The sequence below is a fragment of the Zootermopsis nevadensis genome, unplaced genomic scaffold (assembly GCF_977971745.1).
Source record: "Zootermopsis nevadensis isolate Lab colony 2312 unplaced genomic scaffold, Znev_1.0 Znev_ptg000028l, whole genome shotgun sequence".
NCBI lineage: Eukaryota > Metazoa > Arthropoda > Insecta > Blattodea > Termopsidae > Zootermopsis > Zootermopsis nevadensis.
Window position 1 is genome coordinate 20,970,268 of NW_028259160.1, and position 14,691 is coordinate 20,984,958.

Below are 14,691 nucleotides of genomic sequence, written 5' to 3' on the forward strand. Positions count from 1 at the left end.
GGTGGAGGGCTTTGGTAAATTCTGTAAGTCATCTAGTTAGTTAGTTAGTTAAGTGAGTAAATACGATATAAACATTGGTGTGCTGACGTTAGTAAACGTAACAATATCCTTATGTAAGCAATGCACATATGTTACAGGGTGTTTCTATTTCTTCTCCTGCACGGTCAACCCTGTTCTTTATAATGTGATGTCCGCCAAGTACCGCCTGGCTTTCCGAAAGACTCTCTGCTGCGGTAACACTGACAGGAGCAGCAGCACAGAAGCATCCACTTTCAGGGACACCACAGTCATCTACGTCAATGATCATTTTGATCACTGCAGGTGTGGACTTGATATCATTCACCGGCATTCTTCGTGATGAGAAAAAAATGTAACATGCACGTGTTCACTTGAAAGCAACATCTCTGAATTACTGACATAAATTTATATTAGTTGTCAGATATTATCTTTTGTTCCCTACTGTTTTACTTTAAATTAACTACATAAAAGAAATTAATAGGTAACAGGATAAAAAGGACTGTTCCTACTTGCTTTATACTTTCCAAATGTCGTCATTCTCTGACAGCCAACCTTAATAAATCCCAAAATTTCTAATTTTTAACCTTTACATTATTCAGAGTTGCCATTTTTCACATCAGTGCATGATTCTTCAATACTCGTATAATAGGAGGCTGAGTGTCCCAGAGCCATTTTAGACATGAAACTGAAGGTAAAATTTTTGGCAAGATTTAATGAGAAACCCTTGTAACACAATTAAAATGGAGAGCTGTTCGCCACTGGACCCAAGGTTCGCGGGTTCAAACCCAGCCGAGGTCGATGGATTTTTAAGGGTGGTAAAATCCGTAACATGACTTTCTTTGGAGGGGAAGAAAAGCCAATGGTCCCATTTCGTAGATTTACGGCATTTAAAAGAACCTTACGAGATGTTTCGTAAGCAAAATTCAACGGCCATTTCTCACCCAAGTCTCTCCTGATTCACTACTAGATGGCTCTAGCAGACAAATCTTGGTTGAATAGAAACTGTGCTGAGGCAGTGGGCTGGTCACTACTCATAAAATACAAAGAAACCTCCCACATGGGAGAAGGCCAAGGCCCGAAATTGGACTGTTGCGCCATAGAAGAAGAAGAAGATTAGCTATGCCATGTCTGTCGGAGTGTAAGAACTCAAGAATTGTTAAACCTATTTCTTTAAAATGTTACATTGAGAAGTTTTACGAAAATTTGTTACCATCTTCCAGTTTTCTTTAAAATAGGATAATGATGGATGAGTTGTGTGATTTCCTGTGAGAAAAAGTGACTCAGTGGGGAATCCTTGTACGGGGAATCCCCCAACCAGTCATATATCCTCATGGTGGATCCTAATCGAATCCGTTACGTGACCCGTCAAACAGGTGAAATGTTAAAAGATTATTGAAGTCGGTGTAATGGTTGTTAATATTTTAGTTGCTACTAGCCTTTATAAATGTTGTTTTTGGTTCATCAAAAAATATCTGAGAAACATACTTGGTATGTTTATCAGCTGAAAAATAATTTACGTTTTCTTCAGACACTGCACAGGCATGATAAGAATCATTACATGCCTATGTCCCTAAATAAAAATGGCTGCCAGTGACATAACCTCATTTACTATTATTTTGCTGTGTATTAAGATTTGCTGCTTTTAAATGTTTTCCAACTTTACATTTGCAGAATACAGTGTTTGCTCATCTCTGGCATAGCCTGATAGTAACACTAAAAGCCCCCTTTTGAGGTGTGTACATCTTTTTTTAGCAATCAAAATCCATATCTGACTGAACTTTCAGACATTTTCTACCTTAAGGTACGTCTGATTGATATTTTGAGTTGGCTGCTTCTTGCAAATTACGAAGTCACTTCAATTAAATGCTGTTTCAGTACAAATGACATAAATGATAGACGTAGTCGACTGAACACATGGTAAAAACTAACTGAAATTTTATTTCAATAGGAAATTAAACAATTTCATGTTATTCATGTCGTGAAAAAGATGATGCTCTAATTGTAAATCGAACATTTCGATAGAAAGAGCATCATTTTAATATATTTTAAATATTAAATGTTAATTGTAATAATAATATTTTAATATTTAATAAAATATTTTATTGTGATTAGACGGTTAAAATTAAACAATTAAACAATCAAAACAATTTCATGTTATTAAACTGAAATATAAGTCAAAATAAAATAATTTTAGACAAGTGAAAGTTATAATTCGCTGACTCTTATAAAAATGGTAATGAACTGTCACGTACCATAAAATGTTGGCAAATTTTTGAGTGGCTGAGCGACTGTTGGCTTCTCAAGAAGGACTTGGCTCCGTGGATTAAATTGTAATTGCTGTTACGAGAAGTATTTTATAACACAGTCTGGTATAATTAACAAATTATTTTTAAATCATTCTTTCTTATTCGATTCTTCGTAGTAAATTCATTAAAATTATAGTATTATATATCAGAAACGTGATTCCATTGTAATTTTCCTTTGTAATAACAGTATATCTAAATAGCGCTTCAAGGAAAGAGTTGGAGTAATGTAAACACGCACTCCAGCCGCCATCTTATGACTCGTGACGTAAGATCTTCGTTTGCCGATGTTTTAACAGTGACGTTTGTTTCCAGGTCTGCCAACGGTGAAGAAATGAGACGATTCAAGTCATCGAACAGACATTCAAGAAACAGCGATGTTCCCACTAGCTCGGCAGAGGATATAACACTCAACAATCTACAATATAAGTCATCATCAGTGAAAAGGACGTCGAAAGAACACGTCAACATAAACATTTTTGATACACTAAGAGGCCCTCATTGCACTGGTGAGAAGGTGGAATGCCGGGGTGGTGATTCTGCTTCAAATAAAACACTCTACTGTGATGACGTCTCAGATGTAATCATCAGTATGGACGTTTCATCCAACAGCGGGAGAAATGTGTACGCAACTTCTAAAGCTTGGCCCGAGACCTTAAAATTGCCAAGGAGCCAAAGCCAGAAATTCAAAATGATCCCAAAACCAGCGAGAATATAGAAGTATCCAAGTCTTGTCTGATTTGTGCAATAGCGTATTAACCGACAATTGTTTGTTGATGGCTTCAGCTATATTATTATATTATGATTTCTGTCTTCTGGGTTGTTGCGCTGTGTAGTCTGGTCGATGTTAGCCAACGTTTCAGAGGTCATACTGCCTCCATCATCAGAGTATGAAATTTCTGTCTTCTGGGTTGTTGCGCTGTTTAGTCTGGTCGATGTTTACCGACGTTTATGAGGTCATACTGGCTCCATCATCAGAGTATGAAATTTCTGTCTTCTGGGTTGTTGCGCTGTGTAGTCTGGTCGATGTTAACCAACGTATCAGAGGTCATACTGCCTCCATCAACAGGGCGATGAGTATGAAGATTTCTGTCTTCTGGGTTGTTGCGCTGTGTAGTCTGGTCGATGTTTACCAACGTTGCAGAGGTCATACTGCCTCCGTCATCAGGGCGATGAGTATGAAGATTTCTGTGTTCTGGGTTGTTGCGCCGTGTAGTCTGGTCGATGTTAACCAACGTTTCAGAGGTCATACTGCCTCCGTCATCAGGGCGATGAGTATGAAGATTTCTGTCTTCTGGGTTGTTGCGCCGTGTAGTCTGGTCGATGTTAGCCAACGTTTCAGAGGTCATACTGCCTCCGTCATCAGGGCGATGAGAATGAAGATTTCTGTCTTCTGGGTTGTTGCGCTGTGTAGTCTGGTCGATGTTAGCCAACGTTTCAGAGGTCATACTGCCTCCATCATCAGGGCGATGAGTATGAAGATTTCTGTCTTCTGGGTTGTTGCGCCGTGTAGTCTGGTCGATGTTAGCCAACGTTTCAGAGGTCATACTGCTTCCATCATCAGGGCGTTGAGTATGAAGATTTCTGTCTTCTGGGTTGTTGCGCCGTGTAGTCTGGTCGATGTTAGCCAACGTTTCAGAGGTCATACTGCCTCCATCAACAGGGCGATGAGTATGAAGATTTCTGTCTTCTGGGTTGTTGCGCTGTGTAGTCTGGTCGATGTTAGCCAACGTTTCAGAGGTCATACTGCCTCCATCAACAGGGCGATGAGTATGAAGATTTCTGTCTTCTGGGTTGTTGCGCTGTGTAGTCTGGTCGATGTTAACCAACGTTTCAGAGGTCATACTGCTTCCATCATCAGGGCGATGAGAATGAAGATTTCTGTCTTCTGGGTTGTTGCGCTGTGTAGTCTGGTCGATGTTAACCAACGTTTCAGAGGTCATACTGCCTCCATCAACAGGGCGATGAGTATGAAGATTTCTGTCTTCTGGGTTGTTGCGCTGTGTAGTCTGGTCGATGTTAGCCAACGTTTCAGAGGTCATACTGCCTCCATCAACAGGGCGATGAGTATGAAGATTTCTGTCTTCTGGGTTGTTGCGCCGTGTAGTCTGGTCGATGTTAGCCAACGTTTCAGAGGTCATACTGCTTCCATCATCAGGGCGTTGAGTATGAAGATTTCTGTCTTCTGGGTTGTTGCGCCGTGTAGTCTGGTCGATGTTAGCCAACGTTTCAGAGGTCATACTGCCTCCATCAACAGGGCGATGAGTATGAAGATTTCTGTCTTCTGGGTTGTTGCGCTGTGTAGTCTGGTCGATGTTAGCCAACGTTTCAGAGGTCATACTGCCTCCATCAACAGGGCGATGAGTATGAAGATTTCTGTCTTCTGGGTTGTTGCGCTGTGTAGTCTGGTCGATGTTAACCAACGTTTCAGAGGTCATACTGCTTCCATCATCAGGGCGATGAGAATGAAGATTTCTGTCTTCTGGGTTGTTGCGCTGTGTAGTCTGGTCGATGTTAACCAACGTTTCAGAGGTCATACTGCCTCCATCAACAGGGCGATGAGTATGAAGATTTCTGTCTTCTGGGTTGTTGCGCCGTGTAGTCTGGTCGATGTTAGCCAACGTTTCAGAGGTCATACTGCCTCCATCAACAGGGCGATGAGTATGAAGATTTCTGTCTTCTGGGTTGTTGCGCTGTGTAGTCTGGTCGATGTTAACCAACGTTTCAGAGGTCATACTGCCTCCATCAACAGGGCGATGAGTATGAAGATTTCTGTCTTCTGGGTTGTTGCGCCGTGTAGTCTGGTCGATGTTAGCCAACGTTTCAGAGGTCATACTGCCTCCATCAACAGGGCGATGAGTATGAAGATTTCTGTCTTCTGGGTTGTTGCGCTGTGTAGTCTGGTCGATGTTAACCAACGTTTCAGAGGTCATACTGCTTCCATCATCAGGGCGATGAGAATGAAGATTTCTGTCTTCTGGGTTGTTGCGCTGTGTAGTCTGGTCGATGTTAACCAACGTTTCAGAGGTCATACTGCCTCCATCAACAGGGCGATGAGTATGAAGATTTCTGTCTTCTGGGTTGTTGCGCCGTGTAGTCTGGTCGATGTTAGCCAACGTTTCAGAGGTCATACTGCCTCCATCAACAGGGCGATGAGTATGAAGATTTCTGTCTTCTGGGTTGTTGCGCTGTGTAGTCTGGTCGATGTTAACCAACGTTTCAGAGGTCATACTGCTTCCATCATCAGGGCGATGAGAATGAAGATTTCTGTCTTCTGGGTTGTTGCGCTGTGTAGTCTGGTCGATGTTAACCAACGTTTCAGAGGTCATACTGCTTCCATCATCAGGGCGATGAGAATGAAGATTTCTGTCTTCTGGGTTGTTGCGCTGTGTAGTCTGGTCGATGTTAACCAACGTTGCAGAGGTCATACTGCCTCCGTCAACAGGGCGATGAGTATGAAGATTTCTGTCTTCTGGGTTGTTGCGCTGTGTAGTCTGGTCGATGTTAACCAACGTTTCAGAGGTCATACTGCTTCCATCATCAGGGCGATGAGAATGAAGATTTCTGTCTTCTGGGTTGTTGCGCTGTGTAGTCTGGTCGATGTTAACCAACGTTTCAGAGGTCATACTGCTTCCATCATCAGGGCGATGAGAATGAAGATTTCTGTCTTCTGGGTTGTTGCGCTGTGTAGTCTGGTCGATGTTTACCAACGTTGCAGAGGTCATACTGCCTCCATCAACAGGGCGATGAGTATGAAGATTTCTGTCTTCTGGGTTGTTGCGCTGTGTAGTCTGGTCGATGTTAACCAACGTTTCAGAGGTCATACTGCTTCCATCATCAGGGCGATGAGAATGAAGATTTCTGTCTTCTGGGTTGTTGCGCTGTGTAGTCTGGTCGATGTTAACCAACGTTTCAGAGGTCATACTGCTTCCATCATCAGGGCGATGAGTATGAAGATTTCTGTCTTCTGGGTTGTTGCGCTGTGTAGTCTGGTCGATGTTAACCAACGTTTCAGAGGTCATACTGCTTCCATCATCAGGGCGATGAGAATGAAGATTTCTGTCTTCTGGGTTGTTGCGCTGTGTAGTCTGGTCGATGTTAACCAACGTTGCAGAGGTCATACTGCCTCCGTCATCAGGGCGATGAGTATGAAGATTTCTGTCTTCTGGGTTGTTGCGCTGTGTAGTCTGGTCGATGTTAACCAACGTTGCAGAGGTCATACTGCCTCCATCAACAGGGCGATGAGTATGAAGATTTCTGTCTTCTGGGTTGTTGCGCTGTGTAGTCTGGTCGATGTTTACCAACGTTGCAGAGGTCATACTGCCTCCGTCATCAGGGCGATGAGTATGAAGATTTCTGTGTTCTGGGTTGTTGCGCCGTGTAGTCTGGTCGATGTTAACCAACGTTTCAGAGGTCATACTGCTTCCATCATCAGGGCGATGAGTATGAAGATTTCTGTCTTCTGGGTTGTTGCGCTGTGTAGTCTGGTCGATGTTAACCAACGTTTCAGAGGTCATACTGCTTCCATCATCAGGGCGATGAGAATGAAGATTTCTGTCTTCTGGGTTGTTGCGCTGTGTAGTCTGGTCGATGTTAACCAACGTTTCAGAGGTCATACTGCCTCCATCAACAGGGCGATGAGTATGAAGATTTCTGTCTTCTGGGTTGTTGCGCCGTGTAGTCTGGTCGATGTTAGCCAACGTTTCAGAGGTCATACTGCCTCCGTCATCAGGGCGATGAGAATGAAGATTTCTGTCTTCTGGGTTGTTGCGCTGTGTAGTCTGGTCGATGTTAGCCAACGTTTCAGAGGTCATACTGCCTCCATCATCAGGGCGATGAAGATTTCTGTCTTCTGGGTTGTTGCGCTGTGTAGTCTGGTCGATGTTAGCCAACGTTTCAGAGGTCATACTGCCTCCATCATCAGGGCGATGAGTATGAAGATTTCTGTCTTCTGGGTTGTTGCGCTGTGTAGTCTGGTCGATGTTAACCAACGTTTCAGAGGTCATACTGCTTCCATCATCAGGGCGATGAGAATGAAGATTTCTGTCTTCTGGGTTGTTGCGCTGTGTAGTCTGGTCGATGTTAGCCAACGTTTCAGAGGTCATACTGCCTCCATCAACAGGGCGATGAGTATGAAGATTTCTGTCTTCTGGGTTGTTGCGCTGTGTAGTCTGGTCGATGTTAGCCAACGTTTCAGAGGTCATACTGCCTCCATCAACAGGGCGATGAGAATGAAGATTTCTGTCTTCTGGGTTGTTGCGCTGTGTAGTCTGGTCGATGTTAACCAACGTTTCAGAGGTCATACTGCCTCCATCAACAGGGCGATGAGTATGAAGATTTCTGTCTTCTGGGTTGTTGCGCCGTGTAGTCTGGTCGATGTTAGCCAACGTTTCAGAGGTCATACTGCCTCCGTCATCAGGGCGATGAGAATGAAGATTTCTGTCTTCTGGGTTGTTGCGCTGTGTAGTCTGGTCGATGTTAGCCAACGTTTCAGAGGTCATACTGCCTCCATCATCAGGGCGATGAAGATTTCTGTCTTCTGGGTTGTTGCGCTGTGTAGTCTGGTCGATGTTAGCCAACGTTTCAGAGGTCATACTGCCTCCATCATCAGGGCGATGAGTATGAAGATTTCTGTCTTCTGGGTTGTTGCGCTGTGTAGTCTGGTCGATGTTAACCAACGTTTCAGAGGTCATACTGCTTCCATCATCAGGGCGATGAGAATGAAGATTTCTGTCTTCTGGGTTGTTGCGCTGTGTAGTCTGGTCGATGTTAACCAACGTTTCAGAGGTCATACTGCCTCCATCATCAGGGCGATGAGTATGAAGATTTCTGTCTTCTGGGTTGTTGCGCTGTGTAGTCTGGTCGATGTTAGCCAACGTTTCAGAGGTCATACTGCCTCCATCATCAGGGCGATGAGAATGAAGATTTCTGTCTTCTGGGTTGTTGCGCTGTGTAGTCTGGTCGATGTTAACCAACGTTTCAGAGGTCATACTGCCTCCATCATCAGGGCGATGAGTATGAAGATTTCTGTCTTCTGGGTTGTTGCGCCGTGTAGTCTGGTCGATGTTAGCCAACGTTTCAGAGGTCATACTGCCTCCGTCATCAGGGCGATGAGAATGAAGATTTCTGTCTTCTGGGTTGTTGCGCTGTGTAGTCTGGTCGATGTTAGCCAACGTTTCAGAGGTCATACTGCCTCCATCATCAGGGCGATGAAGATTTCTGTCTTCTGGGTTGTTGCGCTGTGTAGTCTGGTCGATGTTAGCCAACGTTTCAGAGGTCATACTGCCTCCATCATCAGGGCGATGAGTATGAAGATTTCTGTCTTCTGGGTTGTTGCGCTGTGTAGTCTGGTCGATGTTAACCAACGTTTCAGAGGTCATACTGCTTCCATCATCAGGGCGATGAGAATGAAGATTTCTGTCTTCTGGGTTGTTGCGCTGTGTAGTCTGGTCGATGTTAGCCAACGTTTCAGAGGTCATACTGCCTCCATCAACAGGGCGATGAGTATGAAGATTTCTGTCTTCTGGGTTGTTGCGCTGTGTAGTCTGGTCGATGTTTACCAACGTTTCAGAGGTCATACTGCCTCCGTCATCAGGGCGATGAGAATGAAGATTTCTGTCTTCTGGGTTGTTGCGCTGTGTAGTCTGGTCGATGTTAACCAACGTTTCAGAGGTCATACTGCCTCCGTCATCAGGGCGATGAGAATGAAGATTTCTGTCTTCTGGGTTGTTGCGCTGTGTAGTCTGGTCGATGTTAACCAACGTTTCAGAGGTCATACTGCCTCCGTCATCAGGGCGATGAGAATGAAGATTTCTGTCTTCTGGGTTGTTGCGCTGTGTAGTCTGGTCGATGTTAACCAACGTTTCAGAGGTCATACTGCCTCCATCAACAGGGCGATGAGTATGAAGATTTCTGTCTTCTGGGTTGTTGCGCTGTGTAGTCTGGTCGATGTTTACCAACGTTTCAGAGGTCATACTGCCTCCGTCATCAGGGCGATGAGAATGAAGATTTCTGTCTTCTGGGTTGTTGCGCTGTGTAGTCTGGTCGATGTTAACCAACGTTTCAGAGGTCATACTGCCTCCGTCATCAGGGCGATGAGAATGAAGATTTCTGTCTTCTGGGTTGTTGCGCTGTGTAGTCTGGTCGATGTTAACCAACGTTTCAGAGGTCATACTGCTTCCATCATCAGGGCGATGAGAATGAAGATTTCTGTCTTCTGGGTTGTTGCGCTGTGTAGTCTGGTCGATGTTAACCAACGTTTCAGAGGTCATACTGCCTCCGTCATCAGGGCGATGAGAATGAAGATTTCTGTCTTCTGGGTTGTTGCGCTGTGTAGTCTGGTCGATGTTAACCAACGTTTCAGAGGTCATACTGCTTCCATCATCAGGGCGATGAGAATGAAGATTTCTGTCTTCTGGGTTGTTGCGCTGTGTAGTCTGGTCGATGTTAACCAACGTTTCAGAGGTCATACTGCTTCCATCATCAGGGCGATGAGAATGAAGATTTCTGTCTTCTGGGTTGTTGCGCTGTGTAGTCTGGTCGATGTTAACCAACGTTTCAGAGGTCATACTGCCTCCGTCATCAGGGCGATGAGAATGAAGATTTCTGTCTTCTGGGTTGTTGCGCTGTGTAGTCTGGTCGATGTTAACCAACGTTTCAGAGGTCATACTGCTTCCATCATCAGGGCGATGAGAATGAAGATTTCTGTCTTCTGGGTTGTTGCGCTGTGTAGTCTGGTCGATGTTAACCAACGTTTCAGAGGTCATACTGCCTCCGTCATCAGGGCGATGAGAATGAAGATTTCTGTCTTCTGGGTTGTTGCGCTGTGTAGTCTGGTCGATGTTAACCAACGTTTCAGAGGTCATACTGCTTCCATCATCAGGGCGATGAGAATGAAGATTTCTGTCTTCTGGGTTGTTGCGCTGTGTAGTCTGGTCGATGTTAACCAACGTTTCAGAGGTCATACTGCTTCCATCATCAGGGCGATGAGTATGAAGATTTCTGTCTTCTGGGTTGTTGCGCTGTGTAGTCTGGTCGATGTTAACCAACGTTTCAGAGGTCATACTGCCTCCGTCATCAGGGCGATGAGAATGAAGATTTCTGTCTTCTGGGTTGTTGCGCTGTGTAGTCTGGTCGATGTTAACCAACGTTTCAGAGGTCATACTGCTTCCATCATCAGGGCGATGAGAATGAAGATTTCTGTCTTCTGGGTTGTTGCGCTGTGTAGTCTGGTCGATGTTAACCAACGTTTCAGAGGTCATACTGCCTCCATCATCAGGGCGATGAGTATGAAGATTTCTGTCTTCTGGGTTGTTGCGCCGTGTAGTCTGGTCGATGTTAGCCAACGTTTCAGAGGTCATACTGCCTCCGTCATCAGGGCGATGAGAATGAAGATTTCTGTCTTCTGGGTTGTTGCGCTGTGTAGTCTGGTCGATGTTAGCCAACGTTTCAGAGGTCATACTGCCTCCATCATCAGGGCGATGAAGATTTCTGTCTTCTGGGTTGTTGCGCTGTGTAGTCTGGTCGATGTTAGCCAACGTTTCAGAGGTCATACTGCCTCCATCATCAGGGCGATGAGTATGAAGATTTCTGTCTTCTGGGTTGTTGCGCTGTGTAGTCTGGTCGATGTTAACCAACGTTTCAGAGGTCATACTGCTTCCATCATCAGGGCGATGAGAATGAAGATTTCTGTCTTCTGGGTTGTTGCGCTGTGTAGTCTGGTCGATGTTAGCCAACGTTTCAGAGGTCATACTGCCTCCATCAACAGGGCGATGAGTATGAAGATTTCTGTCTTCTGGGTTGTTGCGCTGTGTAGTCTGGTCGATGTTTACCAACGTTTCAGAGGTCATACTGCCTCCGTCATCAGGGCGATGAGAATGAAGATTTCTGTCTTCTGGGTTGTTGCGCTGTGTAGTCTGGTCGATGTTAACCAACGTTTCAGAGGTCATACTGCCTCCGTCATCAGGGCGATGAGAATGAAGATTTCTGTCTTCTGGGTTGTTGCGCTGTGTAGTCTGGTCGATGTTAACCAACGTTTCAGAGGTCATACTGCTTCCATCATCAGGGCGATGAGAATGAAGATTTCTGTCTTCTGGGTTGTTGCGCTGTGTAGTCTGGTCGATGTTAACCAACGTTTCAGAGGTCATACTGCCTCCGTCATCAGGGCGATGAGAATGAAGATTTCTGTCTTCTGGGTTGTTGCGCTGTGTAGTCTGGTCGATGTTAACCAACGTTTCAGAGGTCATACTGCCTCCATCATCAGGGCGATGAGTATGAAGATTTCTGTCTTCTGGGTTGTTGCGCTGTGTAGTCTGGTCGATGTTTACCAACGTTTCAGAGGTCATACTGCCTCCGTCATCAGGGCGATGAGAATGAAGATTTCTGTCTTCTGGGTTGTTGCGCTGTGTAGTCTGGTCGATGTTAGCCAACGTTTCAGAGGTCATACTGCCTCCATCATCAGGGCGATGAGTATGAAGATTTCTGTCTTCTGGGTTGTTGCGCTGTGTAGTCTGGTCGATGTTAACCAACGTTTCAGAGGTCATACTGCTTCCATCATCAGGGCGATGAGAATGAAGATTTCTGTCTTCTGGGTTGTTGCGCTGTGTAGTCTGGTCGATGTTAACCAACGTTTCAGAGGTCATACTGCCTCCATCATCAGGGCGATGAGTATGAAGATTTCTGTCTTCTGGGTTGTTGCGCTGTGTAGTCTGGTCGATGTTAACCAACGTTTCAGAGGTCATACTGCTTCCATCATCAGGGCGATGAGAATGAAGATTTCTGTCTTCTGGGTTGTTGCGCTGTGTAGTCTGGTCGATGTTAACCAACGTTTCAGAGGTCATACTGCCTCCATCATCAGGGCGATGAGTATGAAGATTTCTGTCTTCTGGGTTGTTGCGCTGTGTAGTCTGGTCGATGTTAACCAACGTTTCAGAGGTCATACTGCCTCCATCATCAGGGCGATGAGTATGAAGATTTCTGTCTTCTGGGTTGTTGCGCTGTGTAGTCTGGTCGATGTTTACCGACGTTTCTGAGGTCATACTGGCTCCATCATCAGAGTATGAAATTTTTGTCTTCTGGGTTGTTGCGCTGTGTAGTCTGGTCGATGTTTACCGACGTTTCTGAGGTCATACTGGCTCCATCATCAGAGTATGAAATTTTTGTCTTCTGGGTTGTTGCGCTGTGTAGTCTGGTCGATGTTTACCAACGTTTCGGAGGTCATACTGTCTCCATCATCAGAGTATGAAATTTCTGTCTTCTGGGTTGTTGCGCTGTGTAGTCTGGTCGATGTTTACCGACGTTTCTGAGGTCATACTGGCTCCATCATCAGAGTATGAAATTTCTGTCTTCTGGGTTGTTGCGCTGTGTAGTCTGGTCGATGTTTACCAACGTTTCGGAGGTCATACTGCCTCCATCATCAGAGTATGAAATTTCTGTCTTCTGGGTTGTTGCGTTGTGTAGTCTGGTCGATGTTTACCGACGTTTCTGAGGTCATACTGCCTCCATCATCAGGTTGATTCATCGCAACAACCCAGAAGACAGAAATCTTCATATTATGATTACTTTCCAATTCAGAAATCCCTGTCCAGAGAAAAGTCCGAAGTGATAGACAAGATCTGCGATTGTCCAGGGGATAAGAAATATCATCTTGGTAAGTAAAGTTGTGGCTCAGATGTCAAATTAAAAAATTAAATTAAATTCTCTAACATTATAAAATGTTACATGTAGGGGGAAAAATAGAAAAATGTTGAAAATATCCCCAATTTTTAATTTCACATATTTTCTAAAACGGTAGCTAAAATAATAAAATATTGTCTTTATTATATATTTCACTAGCCCTTTAATATCTTATTAAATGAATTTTGAATATTAATTTTTTAAATATTAGATTTAAAAAAATACTGTAAATGACGAGTACTGTCAGTATTTTGGAATGTGTTTCCCTCAAAACGTAGTTTAATTTAAATTGCACAGATTTACAATGAATTCTTCTCGGTGTACCAGATCGCTGTCGAAAGAATGCTGAAAGGTACTTACATATTATTTCTTCCTGAATTCAGATCTAATTACTTTTTTTTCCCACACCAATTTCCATTGTAATAATTCCTCCAATTCTTGTGTGTTTATCGTAATTTCAAAATAGGGAAAATTTGTTTCCTGAAAAGTACATAAAGATTTTAAATAATTGTAATCATTACAGTCTGGGTATTGTGTTTTGTAATCTTGCGTATTTTACTGAAAGATAACGCTGTGTTATGAGTAATGTTTAGTGATATAATTATTGTAAGTGAAACTCAAACTTTATGAGCCATATTTAAATTATGTGCGAATTCGTTAAATCTAAAATTTATACTAAAAATTTGACGTTTTCTGACAGTGAAGTGTTACATTGTTCTTTTTAGAAATATTATAACATTTTATAAAATTTAGACGATGAACAAAGTCTGAAAGAACAATTTCACAGAAAAATTTCCTATAAATTTCTGTAATGTATCCTTTTCTGCTATAATTTTTGCTGAAAGTATAATTCAGTCAATCTCCCTTTTAGTGCTCTTTTTAAAAGAAAAATTATGATCAATCAAAATGTATTTGGTTTCAATTCACGTGCAAATTCAAGACATTAGAATACAACACCAACAAAAACCACGTGTTATAATCATCACTGTATGACACGTGGTTTTATGGTGTAATGTTTAGAAGCTCATTTGTATATTCAAGGCTAGCAATTATCTCTGCCTCGTACCACCACTGAAATTTTACAAACAATCTACCTAAAGCAAATCCTTCTTGTCCTGACAGCATACGAAAACTGATTTCTGTTCTCTTGGAGCGTAAATGGTACGTTCATTTACACTTCGCCCTGTGTGTGACCATTCTCACTGACACAGATTTTAATTAATACAAATAAAACACTTACAGAACTTGAAGAGTGTCCGATGTATTGTAAATATCTCGAAGATTGGCACCCATGCTATAAATATGTTAGATTCTTGCCTATATATGCATGGATGTTTGTATTTCCTTATGGATCTAATTAAAAATGTGTTATTTGTGGTGTCTGATATCGTGTTAACAATAAATATTAACAACGCATTGGAAAGGGGGAATTATATACGAAAATACTTATATCTTAAAAAAGATTGGCCAGTGAATATAACACGTTAAATCAGGAATATAGTATTTCAAAGAGTTATTGTCAATGTGGTCTTTAAATTCGAAAAAAAAAGGAACACATTTCATACGTATATGAAATATCCAACGGCCATACCATGTTGAAAACGTGGGTTCTCGTCCGATTAACGCGGTTAAGCAACATTGGTTGCGGTTAGTAGTTGGATGGGTGACCGCTTGGGAACACCGCGTGCTGTTAGAA

General features: G+C 43.2%; 1 protein-coding gene and 1 pseudogene across 3 annotated transcripts in view; both read left to right on the forward strand.

The window, feature by feature from the left end:
- LOC110833717 (neuropeptides capa receptor) overlaps positions 1-3,383 on the forward strand; it is a 123,246-nt gene extending 119,863 nt beyond the window's left edge. For all 3 annotated transcript variants that reach the window (XM_087357831.1, XM_087357833.1, XM_087357832.1), the window contains 2 exons: positions 138-321; positions 2,637-3,383. In XM_087357831.1, coding sequence (XP_087213957.1) covers positions 138-321; positions 2,637-3,039 — 587 coding nt within the window. In that variant the 3' untranslated portion in view covers positions 3,040-3,383. The remainder of the gene's footprint in view (positions 1-137; positions 322-2,636) is intronic.
- An 11,189-nt stretch (positions 3,384-14,572) lies between these two features.
- Positions 14,573-14,691, forward strand: LOC147872431 (5S ribosomal RNA; annotated as a pseudogene).